This window comes from Typopeltis vanoorti, chromosome 13 (genome assembly GCF_054136105.1).
Source record: "Typopeltis vanoorti isolate ZY-2024b chromosome 13, IOZ_Tvanoo_1.0, whole genome shotgun sequence".
NCBI classification, from domain to species: domain Eukaryota; kingdom Metazoa; phylum Arthropoda; class Arachnida; order Uropygi; family Thelyphonidae; genus Typopeltis; species Typopeltis vanoorti.
In genome coordinates, this window is record NC_143561.1 from 97,575,224 (window position 1) to 97,594,387 (window position 19,164).

At 34.0% G+C, this 19,164-nt stretch overlaps 1 protein-coding gene across 5 annotated transcripts in view; it reads right to left on the reverse strand.

Moving 5' to 3' along the window:
• The window catches only part of Mettl2 (methyltransferase-like protein), a 195,838-nt gene extending 178,186 nt beyond the window's left edge, over nucleotides 1–17,652 (reverse strand). For 4 of the 5 annotated variants that reach the window (XR_016549219.1, XR_016549218.1, XM_090402287.1 and 1 more), the window contains exons 1-2: nucleotides 17,485–17,652; nucleotides 4,125–4,225 (exon numbers count right to left, since the gene is read on the reverse strand). Coding sequence is in view for 3 of the 5 variants with exons in the window: in XM_090402287.1 (XP_090258413.1) it covers nucleotides 4,125–4,225; nucleotides 17,485–17,582 (199 nt within the window). In the remaining 2 variants the exon portion in view is untranslated. The remainder of the gene's footprint in view (nucleotides 1–4,124; nucleotides 4,226–17,484) is intronic. The other variant, XM_090402286.1, reaches the window with a different exon arrangement.
• Nucleotides 17,653–19,164: the final 1,512 nt, after the last annotated feature.

Here is a 19,164-nt window from a genome sequence, read left to right on the forward strand (position 1 = left end):
TGGAATCGGAGCATTCGGGAATCACAGTGCGATAATAGGAGTCGGCAAGTCACTCAAGCAGCTAATAAAGTCTACTAGTCGAGAGGTGATTAGCTAATAAGTTTTAGAATAACAATTATAGCTATGGAAGACAGCTGAGGGACTACTAAATATACTAGCAATACTTGAATTGAGATTTAATTTCAGGGCCGACCTTTCAAGGACGCACAGAACCTTGAAGCAAAGCACGAAGTTACTAAAGAATAGTAGAGCTGTAAAGTTGAAGTATACCGATAGCTGTGTTTAGAATTGTAGTGTCGAAGAATTAATTGAATGCCGGAAGAGTGAACAACCATGCATATAAAACCTAAAGTTAAGGAATTATTGTGTTGCCCTATTTCATGAGTGATCAGTAGTACTTTATGCAACAGCGTTTGTTTATGTGTATTGTGACCGATGATTAATTCAGTTATTGCTTAGAAGAATTATTTTAATGAGTGCCGTTTACTGTTTAAAGTGTTTACAGTTATAAAAAGTGTATATGTATAAGTAGATGAAGATAGAAGATTATCGGTAAGATTATTCCAACCATTAATATTTCTATACAGAGAAGTGTGCGAGTTTCATCCTAGAATTTCCTTATATTAACAGTAACTATTGAGGAAGTTAGCTAAAGTGTATATTTAAAAGTGTTTGTTTGTGAAGAGGTATTACTGCAATTTTTGTTGTATTTGGAACTTAAGGAACTGTGAGAAGACTGTATTATAGAGACAACAGATTTACCATTGTATGAGTTGAATGATTGAATTTACCTGAGGAGTTAAAATGTTTGTGATATCTTAATTACTGATTTAAACTTAAGTGTAAAATTTGTGATTTTAAAATTAAATGTTTGTTTTTGTTTATCTAAAGTTGTATTTTGCCTGAATCTCTTTTACTGCACCATTCATAAAATATTCGAACCAAAGTGGGTAAATTAAATAAGTCAAATATACTCGGCCAGTATATATTTTAAGGAGAAATAGTTGAAGGTTGATTTTTCTTCAATTCTTGAACTAATTCAGATATAGAGTGGCGCAGTCTTTAAATATAAATTTTCTCTATATTTGAATTAGAAATCAACTCACAACTTATCAATTAGTTAAGAACATCGTAATTGTAATCATGTCGGATCCAAAGTATAGATTAAGAACAAGTAGGATCCAACACGCATATACTAAGGAGATCATCTATTCCCAGCTTGCTATCCAACAGTGACATTCCTACCTCAAACATAGCCAGATCCATTACTTATGGATATTATAGTCGACATCATCTTCCTATTCAGACTATAGGCCATGTGGCCTGTTCCAGACTTAGTCCATCTTCTTCTTGGTCATCCCCTATTCCATGTTCCTCTAGGATTACATGTTAAAATCTTTTTGGGATTTACTTTTTGTCGTTTTTACTTTTGTCAACAAATTCTTGTAACATATTTTTGTAATGTTCATGCTACCTCAAATGAGTATATATATCCCCATCTATGATCATAAAGATAATCAGACAGCTTGTTGCTAGTCAAAGCAAATCATACAGTCTGTATGATCCCATCATCAACTTCCCTAACCTATTATTATTATTTCCTACCAAATATTTGGTTACAAGATTATTTGGTTTCTTTCAGCTTCAGCACTTATTCTGAAGAACAAATTTGTTAAATCTCTTCTGTTGGAGGAGGAGGAGCTGAAGTCTAATTTGATCATCTTGCCTGGCATTACTACCACTACAAAAATATAATAAAGGGATGTTACATCCTGAAAGAAGAACTTTAAAAAAGAAACAATTCATTCAGGATTTAACAAGGCAGAAAAATCAGCTGAGAGAAAAAACTTGTACTCGAGCAGAAGAAATAAAGTACTAACTTAAACAGAAATAGAATTACCTCCTTTTAGTAGAATTGTAAGACCATGTAAAGAACTTTGTGTATAAATTGGTATTATATGAATGCATCATGTATACAATGAATGGGTAAATTAGATGTAAACAATATTCCAAAGGTCACAGGCGGGCCTGAGGCATTGGCAATCTTGGAAAGCGACGCACATTCGTTTCCCGGAAGACGCTGCTAGAGATCTCGCGATGTGCCAAAATTCCCGCAGATGAAGAAAGTAGTGGGCAGGAAAAGATCGCAGAAAGTAAGAAGGCGCTATTGCAGCTAGTAACAGGGTGCTAAAAAGGGGGGAAGTGAAGGGAGAATAAAAAGGGTTTGCACCCCCTTTCTCAAGGCTTTTTTCACCTATTTTGCTGGATGATGATTCGACTTCTCCCATGGACCAGAAGTTCCTGATGGTGTTTCTTGGCGATAGTACAATATCGGATGGTGCGCCTTTCCCTTCGATGTCTGAATTTCTGCCACTACTAAAGCATGAGATGTTGGCATATGCTGTCTTTGCTCCTTCGATGAAAGTTCTGACAGAATAATATTGCGGACGTATCCTATGAACCGGCAGTAGAAGCGAGGATGGCCCAAAACAGATTGCGAATAGACGCGGGAACAACACCAGGTGCAGAGCATAGCTTAATCTGATGACCATAGTGACCCACCATGTGGATGCAGGCTTATGGAAGTATCGAGAGGTAATTCAAACAAAGAAGAACAGTTCAGATGGACCTGGAGATCCTGCCCCAAGAAATAGTAAAGTACAGATTTTGTTGTATAATTACCCAGTCAGTAAAAGGGAAAAGATCATTGTAGTGTAATAACTGAGTATGGACAGTATTTCAGAACTTTAAGTGATTATTTAGCAGTGGCTAATGTCTATAAGAAAAATTGTCTGGAATGATCATAGATGATTGTGACTAGTTTAATGTGCAAGACTAACATAGTAGGTAGAATATTGATTAGAAGTATATAATGTGTATATTATGTGTGTTTAATCTCTAACTCAAAAGAAGGATTTATTGTTCATGCATTAGAGTATTAATCAGTTTCATACAGTTTGATTTAGCATGTCATTGAACTAATTGAAAGTGAGATTGGTCTAAGTGTATATGTCTTTAAATTCCAATAAATATGTTTTTTCTTCTATACCCGAGTTTTGCCTGTGATATGAATCAAAACTACCACTCATTAATCTGAACCATAGCGGGGGGAATTGAAAGAAAGGTATAACATGTTGTTACAGAGGACTGCAAACCAGAATTTACTTAGCCACAGTAAAGCGTTTAATTTATGAGTTTAAGCACTAAATTTATTCACTTATGTGCACCAAAAGTCTGGAAGTCTCCCTGAATAAGAGTCCCCTCTATTCTAAGATATTGGTTGGCACAGCTTTAAAAAATAAATTTGTTAATATCTGAAGAGGAGATGGCCCCAGAAAGAAATTAAGAGGATTCGTTTCTTTTAGCAAGGAATAACCTTTATCAGTCAGGGTAAGCATGTGAGTAAAATTAGGAATCGGCTAGAGATATAGAATTTGCTTTCCTTATAGAATGAACACGTAAGAAGTAATATAGATATTAGAGTCAGGGAAATTTTGTAAGTCTTGTAGTCATTGTAGAGAGGTAAATTCATAAAGAAAGTAAATTATTATAGGAAAAGTAACGACATAACAGGGACATATATATATATATATTTAATAATAAAGTGTTTCCACAGCATAGTTAGCAGATCTTTGTTAGAAAGACATGGAGGTGACTCACGTTAATGACACAATAAGTACTTTCCAACTGAAGGACTGTTAAATGGTCTCACAGGGAGGTACAAGGGTTTTATCATAAGGAAAACAGACAAACTAATCTAAGAACACACATAACATCCACAGCAGATTATGGTGCATTGACACAGCCAAGTAAATTATGAGAAAATGAGATACATCTAAGAAATATATAAGGGAAAGTGAGCCATTTTTTTTTTTTTTTAAAATAAGGGAATATAAGGAGTTGGATCTTTTAAATGAAATGGAATACAAAAAAAAATAATAAAGAAAGAAAGAAATACAAGGGTTAGAAGCAATAAAAAAATAAATAAACAAGACAAATTGATATGCAGTTAAGAGTGTCTAAGAATACTCATTCCAAAATATGCTTTTACTTTTGTATACAGTATTACACATAAACTTTTCATTAAAAATCATTTCAAAGAATTAATTTAGAAAAACATATACCTTGTTTTTCATCTGGAACTAAATTTACAGAATTTTTTTCTACTTTTTCTTTGGCCTGTTTCTCTTGAGATTCATCCCATTCCACATGATCCCTGAAAATACTACTCATGTATTTATCAATAAAGTGAAACAAAGAGATTAAAAGAGAATTTGCAAAATATTCATTAAACAAAATATCGAGTATGCATCTTTAAACCAAATACAAAACATAAAGTCATGTATAATTGCAAATAACTCCATAATTAAAGTAAAAAAAGTGGGTGAATGCTCAAATCTAGTAATGATACTTGAACAATTTATCCCCTATCCACAGTGAACTGGTTTCAGAAAAAATACTTTTTTTTTTTTAATCCTCTCACCATCAGCCAGAATAACTTCATGCAATTATAGATTTCATACACATGCATAGAGAAAGAAAAGAAGTTGTTTTTTTTTTACCTTCCACTTGGTTAGACTATAATAAATTTAGTTCTTTATCAAAGTGTAAGCAAACAAAGTTTGCGCCTGAAGTATCTTCAGGACTGAGGCAACTCGTGGTAAAGGTGGACCAAGCTTTCATCACTCCTTGTCTTAGTATCTTCCATAATGCAAAACATATCTCCTTGCAGACATGTATAATGCTATTTAATAAGGTAAGGGCCACTACCCAGACCAGTTTTGACCTTTATTGAGGTCTCATCATAATAAGTTTAGTTTAATCCTTTATCCAAGTGTGAGCAAACGAAGTTTGTGCCTGAAAGTATCTTCAGGACTGGGGTAAAGTAGTGCAAGTAGTGTTGAGGTCTCATCAGTGGGAGCCAGACCAAGGTGGAAGTAATGGAGAAGTCATATTTACCTATACTGTAAAATTTTTCTCTCTTAATTTTATTCTTATAATTTACTCTATATTTCATACTTTATATTCTTTTATTTTTACCTCTAGATTATTCTTAATATTACTAACTTCAATATATCTCTTGGCCGATCTATACTTACAAGAATGATGCTAGTAGTTTGTGGGACAAAGGAATTACTAATGGCAGATATCTATTCCTTTGTCTCACACTGGTTCTGATTCCTTTTTCGGATTCAGGGAAAATTTATTTTTCACTGCGCCACCCCGCATCCTAGATTAACAGATAGTGTAGAATCGAGGAACCAGAAGAACGAGAAAAAAAATCAGGCAAGTCATCAGTTAAACAAAAGAAACAAAACATTTAATTCAATTGAAACATAGTACATACTATGAATCTACTCTTAATAATTAATCTGCAATTGCTAATGACTGAGCACTAATTACTTAGATTCTCCATATCTATCTTAGCATGCATGACAAAGAACTTCAATTAAGGCTTACAATTTACACTAAAAAAAATCACACTTATTCATTAATACTAAGGACAATTATTAGCTGAATTACTAAACTAGCTTCGTGTGCTCTTATACAATTTCTTCTCACAAATTCCTCGTAACTTTTTCTATCATTAAAAGACAATTCTTAGGCTGCACGTGCTCTCAATTAATTTACTTAACAAAATATTCAAGATTCTCATTATTACTATATCATTCAAAGAAAACTTTCTCTAGAGTTCTTCCTAAATTTTACATATATTCATCTAATACACATATACACATAATAAAACATAGACTGTACGTTACCAATTGCTGGGGAATTATCTGGCCACCTTACATATCTCATCTGGACAATTACTTCCGACACCACGTTCCTTCTGCTTTTCCTGAGGCATTCTTCCAAGGGTTCAATCTGCACTTACTTCTGCCGCTGAAAATAGGTAGATGTTGTTCTCTGGTGAACTCGTTCAACATCATAATGACATCTCCATAAGCATCGGTGAATACCTTCTGCTGGGCTGGTCGCCGACTGGCAAGTTGTTGGGAAATCTACGGCAAAATTCCTCCATCGTTGTCTCGAATTAGTGGGGAATGAGGAGATGCCACAAGGAGGCTCCATACACATCAGCAAAACTGCCCAAAAAACTCTGGAGCGTAACTCCACACAAGAGTAAGAGTAAAACTCAGCCTCAAACGAACAAGCCCTCCTCGTCGGTGCTGCATGACTTTTTAAATTGCGCACCATATGTTCACTCCACGTCATTGATTACTCCTCCCATTTTTCTCAGCGTCACCCTCACATCACCCAGTAGTGCATGCCAGACATGGAATTCTTAGTCCTCTTCTGCACGTATGAGTGGGAGGGAGACTTACTTGCTTACTAAAAGGTACACCTGTACTCTTTGATGCACGTGTTTCGATTCCGGCCATTTCTATTTAATCGGATTATCTCTTTCTCCCAGCAATTTATAAGTACTTAACACTTAAGCAGTCCAGCAATTCACAATACTTTATAATATCACATATTAAATGAAGGATTCTCAGCTTAGTAATATTTTAGTGAAATTTACAAGAGTCTAGTATATTCTGGTACATCAAAATTTGATTCAAATATGTAAGCTTACGTTAAGTCTGAAGGAAACGTAAATTAATTTAATTTTTGTTTAATTCAGAACTTAACAATACGAGTTGCCAAAAGGTGTCACACTTTATTATTAGATTACCCTGAATTTAGAGAAAGATGTTGAAAGATTTTTCCACTTGGTTAGACTACAATAAATTTAGTTTAATGCTTTATCCGTGTGTAAGCAGTAAGCAAACAAGTTTGCATCTGAAGTATCTTCAGGACTGAGGCAACTCATAGTAAAGGTGGACCAAGGGGGGGGGGGGAAACTTCCAACATCTTCCTCTAAATCCAGAGTAATCTAATAATAAGATGAGACACTCCTTTTGACAGCTCATATCGGTAAATATGACTTCCCCATTACTTCCACCTTAGTATCACCACCTCTGGGTCTGGCTCCCACTGACGAGACCTCAATAAAGGTCAAAACCAGTCTGGGTAGTGACCCTTCCCTTATTGCATAGCATTATACATGTCTGCAAGGAGATGTGTTTTGCATTATGGGAGATACTAAGAAAAAAGTGATGAAAGCTTGGTCCATCTTTACCACAAGCTGCCTCAGTCCTGAAGATACTTCAGGTGCAAACTTTGTTTGCTTACACTTGGGAATTAAACTAAATTTATTAAAGAAATTTCACTTATTATTTTGTAAGAGGGAAATATTAACTTTGTATCAAGAAACACAGTAATACAGTCGAATGATATAACAAGGAAGCCTACTTGCTACATATATAGTTGACAGAATGCCTTATGCTAATTTTTTTTTAATCCTAATTAGCATACAAGAATTCATTCATACTGTCATATCTTCAAATATAGTTATGCTATATACTGGTATGTCAGGAATAAAAGAAATTCTTCCAAAATATTTAATAACAACAATATTAAGAAAATATTTAGTATTAAAGCAGCAAATTTAAGTATTCTGTAACTTTACTTTGTTATTAATTCTCTATATTGCACACTTTAATACAACTTATCTAGACAATTTTCTAGATTACTAAGTTTTTAAGGGATGCAAAGAACCAACCAACCTGAGCTTCTAAAAAATGTATAATCCTTACCTTCTCATGCTATTCACCCATCTATTTTCTGCCTGGTTTATGCTCCAGATTCTGGATATAAAGTCTAATTACTACTTTCTTCAAACATCCAATGACCATTTCCCATGAACTGCTAACATCTTTCCATTCAAATTCTTATGACATGGCATTGCAGCATTGCTCTATGCTGGATCCTTTGCTTTGTAATTACACATATTCCTCTTTTTAAATGAAAATTCCACAACTGGCAATCTCCCAGTTAAAGTCTGCATGATCACTCTTCCCAATTGGAGGCAATGTTGCCACCTTGCTTACTGCCCTTCTGATGGTATCGCCAAATCCATGCACTTTAGCACCCATTCCCTTCCATTACTTATATCTCAAATAATTATCTCTTAGTAGGTATATATAAATTCTATTTCCTTCCATCAAGAAGAATTAGGTATATTATACATTATGCCTCTGCTAGAGGTATTTTAATGGATGCTTTTCCATTGAAATGGCTGCAATCTTTGCCAACAAGGCAATAAAAACAAGCTGCTATTGGTCAACATCTGTTCACTGTCCAGCTCCCAATGTAAAATCTCGCGAGAAATTAATTTTTTAAGAGAATTTTCGCTAAGGATTTTAAAATTTTTTTGTCTGAATTTATAAGAAAAAAATGTGCTTAGTAAGATGTAAAAATATAAAAGAATAATTTACTGTTAGAATGCACCTGCACTTTAGACTAATTGGTAAAAGCTTAATAGGAGTTATGCCAGATTAGTGCTGAATACCACCAAAATCGTAAGGTCAAGTGGCCAGCGATGACGTCAATTCTTTCATTGCTTCTGGCTAATTCCTGGAATGCTCATAATTAAGAACAAAGGACTGAAAATGGAATAAAAGGCAATGCAGCACGTGGTTCTGGACTTTTGGCTTTTTGATCCTTGGTCTCGTGCTTGGCTCTTCACCTGTGAGGTCTGCGGGAGCTCCTTCCATCAATCCAGAATAATCGTTTTTCCTGCCGCCAGCTCTTTCCAGACTCCGGGTAGCTACGCCAGAACCTCAGCACGTCCGACGAAGGAAACCTCTTGAGGATAGACCGGACGGAAGACGTTCCAGTCTCAGTGTGTGTTACGGAATATAAGTTGGACTTTCCTCCAGAGATTGTTAGCAAGTAAGCCATTATTTTGTTGTAGTATGTTATGTGAATGTAACTCAAAATCGTAAAGGATTGAGAGAGGATACTTGCTAACTGCTGGGTAAGATTGAATGTGAAATAACAGAAGGATATATATTATTAAGTATGCCTAATTCACAGGTTGCTTGTGATAATATCTGAATTAGTATCATTTAAGTATTGAATGTGTTGGAAGAAAGTTACTGTAATCCCTCCTGGAATATTTATGCATGCTTGTAAGCCAAGTTGTGTCATAGAAGACACTTTTATTTCAAGGCACAATAGGTTTTCTGTGAATGCACTGTAGTCTCTGTTGCTTAGATAGCAAGTTATTTTGTGTGTTAAACTGCCTTTGATTAAGTTAATCTTTTCTTAATGTTTATGTGCTTTGTATCATATCCTTTAAGTTGATAATAAATATGTTTTTGTTTTGTAATTATCTGGTTCTCTTAGCCAATGCACTATCCTGAAAATATTAACAAGCCTGCTGGAGTAGAATACAGTAACGAGTCACGACTTGCATATAAAGATATTGTTGTATAGAAGTATTAACTTATTTTTTGTTATCTTCTCGCCCTGACTTTCAAACATAAAAGGATCAATTAAGTGGCACAGTCATTAAGATCAAATAAATTTCTTAATTGATATTGTGTGATTGCTCAGGGACTGTTACGTGAGACAGACTTACAACACGAGGTCTAACTAACCACAGAAAAAAGGGGGGCAAGAATAAGTTTAAGTAAGAACGTAGATAAATAAACAAAATAAGATAAATGTAAAGCAAAGGAAGTGAGATATTTTACGATAATATACAGAACCAACTCCTCCTCTCTCATTCCATCTCCATCTGCCCTTAGGAACAGTCTGTCCGCACAGTTTTTTTTTTCTTTAAAGACTACAACTTCAGGTGTTCATCAGATTTCTTCCTCTTTCATCATATGCCCAAACACATATCATTGACATGCTATATTTTGAATAGCTTCCCTTGGTGTGTACACATAGGTTTTTGTGGTTAAGCAGTTCTATGAGAAGTTTTCATTATTGAGACCACACTGTGGTATAAATAAGGAGTTTATTAAAAACAAGCAATTAAAATCTGACAAGTTTCGTGTGTCATAAGACTTACATCATCAGGGGTAGTGGTACATACAAGTTTTAAACAACAAAAAACTATTAACAATTAATTACACATATTAGATGTTTTTAATAACTTCACAACTGTTAAATATAATTGATAAACCAGAATACAAATGATAAATTCATTACTGTGTGCATGTTGGAATATTGCTAGTTGTTGCTATCACATTCTGTGGTATCACATGTGCTATATCCTAAGTCCGTGGCAGTTAAATTTTTGATGAAAGAAGACCACACTTTATTTAAAATTAAGCCTTAATGCACGTAAACACAAGAAAGATATTTAATTAACTAAATATTTCGGTCTGAAAATAGCAGACCATCCTCAGTGGTATTACAAGAACAGTTTTAAAAAATACAAGCTAGAATACTAACAACAGATCATTAAAAATAGAACATGGCACGTGATGTTATATCACTAAGTATGAAATGGAATATTTTGAAGTAGAGACATGATTGAAAAAAAAACAAAAAAAAAAACAACCATTAATGAGTAATCCTGATTAGACTTTCCCAGATTTCTGATATAGATAAACAGTCATTACGATATTCAGGTTGGGACGATGGAGCAAGGCCTCCATGCTTTCCTTGAACAAACGTTCAAACCTGTAACGGGATCTATGCAAGAGGCGAGTCCTGGACCAAAAGATGCTGTGGCCCAGAACTCGCCTCGACTTATAGGTTTGAATGTTTGTTCAAGGAAAGCGTGGAGGCCTTGCTCCATCGTCCCAACCTGAATCGCAATAACTGTATATCTATATCAAAAATCTGGGAAAGTCTAGTCAAGATTACTCATTAATTTTTTTTTTTCCAATCATATCTCTACTTCAAAATATTCCGTTTCATACTTAGTGATATAACATCACGTGGCGTGTTCTATTTTTAACGATCTATTGTTAGTATTCTAGCTTGTATTTTTTAAAACTGTTCTTGTAATACCACTGAGGATGGTCTGCTATTTCCAGACCGAAATATATGGTTAATTAAATATCTTTCTTGTGTTTACGTGCATATATCACTCAGTCTTATGTCAAAAGTATCCTTAAAACAGCAAAATTAAGCCTTGATTTTTATTGCATTGTGTAGGGATCCTAAGCATTTGTGAGGCTTCTTTAAATTTTCTTGTGAAACAGTTATTATCAATATATGACATTTTTATTTGTTGCCAGAGCACTACATGGCCAGTAGTGGTGGTTGTGTGGAATGCCAGGTATGATTTATGTTCTCTTCTTTTTTTTTGATGTCTTTTACGTGTTCAGACATGTGGATCTCTTCCAACCTTCCTGTCTGGCCTACACAAAAGCAACAAATCTCATAGACACCTGGTTTTTTCATGGGGTGATGTGGAGGTTTTGGTGAAATGTAGGAATTTTATTTTTTTATTTTTTATTTATTGATATTTTTTGTAAAGGTAAAAAAAGCCACTTTTATATTGTACTTGTGGAGCAACGCAGCCACTTTGTCTGTGACATTCTTGATGTAAGGCAGCGTGATTGCATTCTTGAAATCTTGTTTAAGTAAGGGAATTGCAGGAGATGTAGTAAGAACTTTCTTAATTAAGAATTAATTACTTAACATATAACTTACTACACTACAAAGTTTTCTACAAGCATTCAGCTTTGAAAAAATGTTGGATCTTTAATATCCTTCTCTCGTGTAATTTTAGATTGCCAAAATAAAGCCATATGGCTCTTTCTTTAGTTGTTACCAGTTTTTCTGTCTTCTCCATGAAAGAAGCTCATGATATACTGAGCGGAATAAAGAGGAGTAATAAGTTATTATTTTTATGGCTATTTAACCTATTTCTGTTTAGGAGTACCGGTTTTTTATAATGTCATTGGCTTTTTACTCAATTTTAGGGCATTACTGATGTTTTAAAGACAGATATATGAAGAATATATAGGAAGAATAATTTAGACATACTTTTGTAGGATGTTGCTGGTTGTCTTCTTATTCAGCAGCATCCATCATATGGAGATATACATTTATCTGCAATTAAAGTATGACAGAAAGGGGAGGGGATGTGGGGATAGAGAGATGGGGGGGGGGAATCATTAGTGAGGCAAGAGGTATGTGAATTTTAAAAACCTAGGATTTAAGGGTAGGCAGAAAATTCTTTGGGAAGGAGGTGAAAGATAGAAATTTTAGGGGAAGGAGAAGGATATGATGGGATAAGATCAGGGGTGGGAATAATGAGGTATGAGTCGTTTCAACAGTGTGTCATCTTCGAAGCATGTGGGGAGGAAGTGGAGGCCATGTCATGCTGGTTTGGTGTTTTTATCTTTGAATCTGTGCCAGCATGGGGAGGAAAGGAACCCCATACAAAATAAATAAATTTCATAAATTAAAAAAAAAAAAACATTCAGACAGTGATCAAAGAAAAGAAAGGAGTTGCTACAGTATTCCACAATAAACTTCTTGAATAACAGGTAATCTCAAGCAGACCGATGTGGAAAAATTTCAAAATGGGGAATTGAATAGCAACTCCTTTCTTGAAACATTCCTATGGTTCCAAGGAAGGTTCAGCAGAGGGAGAAGTGAAGAAACAAAGTCACTACAATCCATGGTTATAAATTCAATTAAAGTTTTTTTTAAATTAAATTAAATTAAAGGTTTAATTTAATTTACAACCAAGTAAAAAAACAACAACAACACTTTGAACTAGCTCTAATTCAGAGTATTTTAATAATAAGGTGTTACACCTTTTTTCATTACTTATACATAAGAAATATATGACTTCTGCATTATTTCAACCTTGGTATTTCTTCTGGGTCTGGCTCCCACTGATGGTAGCTTGCTTCCCAGGCAGTATAGAGGTTCTGCTTGGTGGCTGGTTTTTGCCTGTGTGGAATCCCAACTGAGTTTCCTCCTGGAATGATTCAGGTCAGAAGTGATAAGTTTAGTCGTGATCCTTTAGGGTCATTCAGTGAGATTTAGAGCGATCTTGTAGATCAAGATCACTCTAAATTTTTGGAGTGGTATTCCTGCAGTTGAACATACCTCAATAAAGATTGAAACAAGTCAGGGTAATAGCCCTTCACATACACACCCAAAATGATGTGTGCTTTTCATTATAGGATACTAAGAGTATTTTAATAATAAGGTGTTACACCTTTTTTCATTACTTATACATAAGAAATATATGACTTCTGCATTATTTCAACCTTGGTATTTCTTCTGGGTCTGGCTCCCACTGATGGTAGCTTGCTTCCCAGGCAGTATAGAGGTTCTGCTTGGTGGCTGGTTTTTGCCTGTGTGGAATCCCAACTGAGTTTCCTCCTGGAATGATTCAGGTCAGAAGTGATAAGTTTAGTCGTGATCCTTTAGGGTCATTCAGTGAGATTTAGAGCGATCTTGTAGATCAAGATCACTCTAAATTTTTGGAGTGGTATTCCTGCAGTTGAACATACCTCAATAAAGATTGAAACAAGTCAGGGTAATAGCCCTTCACATACACACCCAAAATGATGTGTGCTTTTCATTATAGGATACTAAGGCAATTAATGTGAAGTCAGACTCTTTATACAAGTAGGCTAGTCATAAAGATACTTCAAGCATAAACTTTGTTTGCTTACACTTAAATAAAGGATTAAACAAAAATATAATTTCTTGGCATCTTTAATTTATTAAAAACTATAACAATGAACTGCCTAATAATTATTTGCATAAGATTAAAAACCATAAACTGTTTATTCATTGTGTAGAATTTATGGAGACAAAAACTCACGTGTTAGAGCAATTACTATACTTATAATGAAGAAAATAATAGAAGAAAATTTTCAACTAATAGAAACTGTTATGTTTCCAATATAAATTTGTTCAGCTAATTGCATATCTTATCCACATAATAATGCTTTTTATCATACCCAAGTTTAATCAAATTTCTCATTTTGCGATAGTTTTTTTTTTCTTTTTTTTGACAGAAATTCTTCTTCAAAATTTTCACAATTTTTTCAGTTTCTGGTTCTTGAAAATGTTTTCCACACACACTCAAAAATACTGTACATACAGCGTGATACAGCAATGCATGTATCTATGTTCTCACATCTGGTCCAGGATTTCAAGAGGATGAAGTAAGCTTAAAGAGGGTGTGGGGACTGATAAGAAAAAAGGATATTAGGACTATATAATGCTGGTTATGAAGAAAGACTGAGGGCATGACGACTGTAGAATTAGGTAGACAGAAGACAAAGGGGACTGTGATTGGGATATTTAAGTTGTTGAAGGGGTATTACTGGAATAACACTGGTGGGGAGGGGATAAGGGGGAACATCCTTGAAGTTGCAAAAGGAAATTGTGCATAAAAGGGTAAGAAGTAAGTTTTCTGCATAGAGAATGGTAGGAATATAGAATGCATGGCCTTAGAGTGCAAACAGCGGATAAGTTTAAGGAGTTGTACAAAAGACTGTGCTGATTAACGCCAATTTCCCATGATGAGTGTTGTGACTTCATAGAGGTCAAGAAAACAATAATAGTCCTGTTTTTGTGTAATTTTCCTTTAACAAATGAAAAAATATGAAGATTTTCTTTAAGGTAAAAAAAGTTACATTACATATATGAATTATGATGTATATGCATTTGTATCTTCAACATGCCAAAGGTAGAAGATATTCATACTGACAACACATGCATCTCTGACACCATATCTACTCTCAGCCTGTGATGCTGCAAGGTCTCCCAATAATTGCATATTTTACTTTGAAAAAAAATCACTCTGCAATTAAGTATTACAATCTGTATTAGGAGATGACAATGTTCTGACTTCAAGAAAGTTTGAGGTTATATGATCACTTAAAGAATGAAAGGAAGTGTTTGATAGTGTTTGATGAAAAGATTGTCAGAATAGGATCAAGCGTAACACCAAGGCATAGATAGACTGATGCTGCTATTGGTGTCAGAGAAACAAAATGCAAGTGCTGACAGTATTGGAGTATTGACAAGTAACATTAATTTGAAACAATATCATTGATAGGATGATAGTAATAATGTAAACAATTTTTTTTTTACATAATTATGCATTACTTCATTCCTTTACATCCCCTGAAGGTACATATCAAGAATTTTGGAACAGTTTATGTAACAAATAACTAAAGATATTGACTTTTATAGTTCAGACACTAGAGGATTTTATACAAGAAAAAAATCAAAATAAAAAAAAATACAAGAAAACTTTGAATGTTTTCAGCTGACTGACTGATAATATTTTTGAAGAAACTTTAAAACAAGACTGACTGATTTCAAGCCATGTGTTCTGATTTATATATTTGTGTCCTCATGAGTTTAGTATCAAACTCAACAGCAAACATTTTACTTGAATGTGTGGGGAGGATGGGATTTCAGCTAAAATGAAGACTATGATGGACCATTATATGCCTGTTAATTTCCTTCTGATCTTCTGTTAAACTGACCTTCATTTAAAAGCATTATTTGAAAGGTTTCCTCAAGTACTATATGGGATCAGAACTCTTCCTAAGCAAATGGAAAACACTGCAATCTCATCTCAGGTGCACTGCAAATGCATTCTGTGTGAGTGGCAAGAGGGAAATGACTACAAAATAGAACTATGACCTATTAAGTAGATGATACATTTTAAAAATAAACCATGTCATGCCAGAAAACACAGAAAAAAGAAATATAATCAACTTTGTCTCATAAGTTAACTGTTTTTATGGAAGCCATTACTGTTTTAAAGATACTTCTTCAGCTCTTTGCTTTATGCGGATGATGTTATACTTCTAAATAAATCCGCTACAAGTCTGCAAGATTCTCTGACTAAATTGAATAGCTGTTGTAATAGATATGGTATGAAGGTCAGCAATAAAAAGACAAAGACAAATGAAAATAGGCAGAATCATTGAAAATGTCAACTGTGTTGTGAATGGAGAACCTGTGGAACAAGTAAAACATTTCAGCTATTTAGGCACGATTTTTACTGAAGATGGTAAATTAAATAAAGAAATAGACAACAGAATCAGCAAAGCTGGTATGGTGGGAAGTCAATTGAATAAATTCATATGGAATAAGAGAGAAATTAGTCGGAACACTAAATTAGCTGTATACAAGACAGTGTTCAAACCAGTTTTAACTTATGGATCTGAGAGCTGGGTCAGAAGTAAATCACTTGACCAAAGACTAGAGACCGCAGATATGAGAGTCCTGAGAAAGATTAGAGGCATGAACAGATGGCATCAATGGTAATATCATATTAAATATGAGGATATTAGGAAAGAACTTGACATTGTCAGCATCCAGGAATGCATTACCAGAGCTAATCTCAGGTGGTATGGTCACTTAAATAGAATGGGAGAGGAAAGATAGCAAAACAAGTGTTCTCTGCCAGGTTGGCAGGAAAATGACCCAGAGGAAGACCAAGATATAGGTGGATTGATAGGGTACAAAGTGCCTTAGACGATAGAAATATAAGATCTGATAATGTTGGAGTCTTGACAAGTAACAGACTGATTTGGAGGAAAATTGTAGGTAGGAAATTAATAATGATGTAATTTTTTCATGTAGTACTGTCATATCCTGTACACCCCTTGAGGGTACATGGCAGGAATTTGATGATGATGATGATTCTTCAAAACAATCACAAGTGACAATGACACTGTTTAGAAAATCTTAGTTTGAATCTAGAAATGCAATCAACCTTTATATATTTTTTAAACTGAAGATGTCAACTGGTATCATGTAGAGGTGGCAAGGATTTTGTTTCTGCAAAACAGCAAACCCATCTGAGAAGACGTGCAGTTTTCAAACATAATACATTCACTTTATAGTCTTAGTTTCTTGAACATAATCTAAACAATCAAATGGAAGAGTAATAATCTAAAGTTAAATTTCAGTTTTTACAGCAAAATATGACTGATTTTGCATTAATACAAAGAAAAAGTATTACAAACACTCAAATATCATGTAAAAACAGTGGCATCCTCAAACCTACAAAAACCCTGCAAAACAGAAAGAAATTTAAAACATCTACAATTACAGATAAATATTTAAGAGCCAATAAGTTTTAAAAAATGTCAGTGAGACATCAAAATTTTTGACTTATAAGGTTCAGAGCAACTAAGAGCATGACATGAGTGTATGCCTCTGTATTACATATTTATTAAATAGTTCGTTAACAGAATGTGTTCGTGCGGCTGGTTTGCTTGTGCAGGAAGAAAAATCCTACCACCTCAATAGGAGACCAGCAACCACACCCTCAGGTTACAAACCTTATAAAAGTTATTTGCATTCTAGATTGGATTCGAATTCAGGTCTTTAGATCTTTTGGACCAAAGGATATGGATGATACCAAATGAATTGGAGTTTCCTATATTAACGGATCGCCTCCTAGGTGGAGGGGATGAAAGAAAGAGAGAGAGAGAGTATTTCGTTCTCTTGAAAGGGGACATATTACTATTTCATCCCAGGCTCAAAAACTTGACGGAACGCATTAAATTAGTATTTTGCTCCTAGTTACGGCATTCTACCATTCATTAATACAACAAATGGAAGTTAAATACCCACATAAGTTCTATCACGTGAATACCAATAATAGCTACCAAACGTACTTACCAAGCGTTATGCTCAAAAACGCGGTCTGGATTAGTTAGGTATCGATTTCCAAATTGAGGTCTTTGGTTCAAATTAAAATTAGAATCCTTAATATTCATTGAACGATTGCATAAATTGGTTTACACAAATATGAAACAATCTCCACGCGACCACGACAAATACAGTACATGAAAGTAAACAAATTAGTAACCATCAGCGCCACTCGAAGGCAAAAATTATAATCTAAATAGGTCAATATGAAAGATCAATGTAGAAAGAACAAGATTCAAAAAAAGACTCTTATTATTTTTAAATAAAATTTACTCAACTGGTATCCCCCCACAGGGCCCATTTATACTTTTGGAGATCCGAGGCGCAACATCATTATGAGGCCCTCAAAAATAAGCGTTTTTTTAGTTTATTGAAAATAAAAGTCAACATTTCCATAATAACTCATTTTAATAACACAACACAACACAACATTGTTATACATATATTTGCATTTTAAAAAACAGTATGAAAATAAATCAGTTCAAATTTAAATAAAAAATTAATAACTAAAAGTTTTTTTTTTCTGGTTTGGTTTCAGCAAACACGTATATCTATAATGTCATCATAATTGATTTAGTCCATTATATCTGATTCAATGCATAATATCGACAGGTCATTTGTTTTATTTTGGTGCGAGTTGCTTCTTAAATAATTTTTTATTCGTTTCAACACTGAAGATGAGCGTTCAGCACTTGCATTTGAAATAGGCATCGTCAAAAATATTTTTAAAATTGTTTCTACGTTCGGAAAAGTAGACCTTAACCTATCGTTTATAAATTTGTACATATTTTTAATTGAAGAATTTTCTTTCTTTATTAAAAATTGCTTAACTTCATCAGTAAATTTTTCTGCATCAATATCGGTACCATAAGTTTGTAAAATTTTATTAATACTTGTCTTGATCTATATCTTCCTTCAAAAAAATGTCAAACATATCTAACATGTCGAAATAGCTTTTTGTTCTTTCATTAATTTCCAAAATTAGCTTATCGCAAATGACATTAAAAGTGTTCACAGCGAAAATTTCTTTCCCATGTAATATAATCTCATCGTTAGATTGTGAAACTTCGTCACTCATTTTTTTCGTTTTTTAACTTTCCTTTTCATCTTTAAATTTTGTCTCATCTGTTAATAAATTCGCTTCTTCATTTACAGCAGCAAAACTATTTCTTATATCTAAAATAAAACCAACTAAAGAGTGTAACAAATTATTAGCTAAAAACAAATCCATATTGGATCTTGTAGAGATTTACTAGTAGCATTTATTCGTTGTAAAATTTTGTCCCACACAACTGTTAAAATTGCTGTTTTTGGTTTGTCAAAACGTTCAGCCAATGATGAGCTCTCTGATTTAGAAATAGGGTTTTCATGAGGAGAAATGGATAGTTCAAATAATGCGTCTTTAATTTGTTTACATCCACGTTTCAAAGTATATTCAAAATGTATATAATTACTTTTCATCTTCAACAAGAATATCCATTTTCTTGTTGAAGATGAAAAGTAATTATATACATTTTGAATAAAACAAAAATATTGCACTGCCTCCTGACAAGATTCTGCAGCATAGTTGCCAATTAAATTTAAGGAATGACTACAGCACGGTATATAATGTGCAGAGGGACTACGTTTTTTCAGCCTAGCTTGTAAACC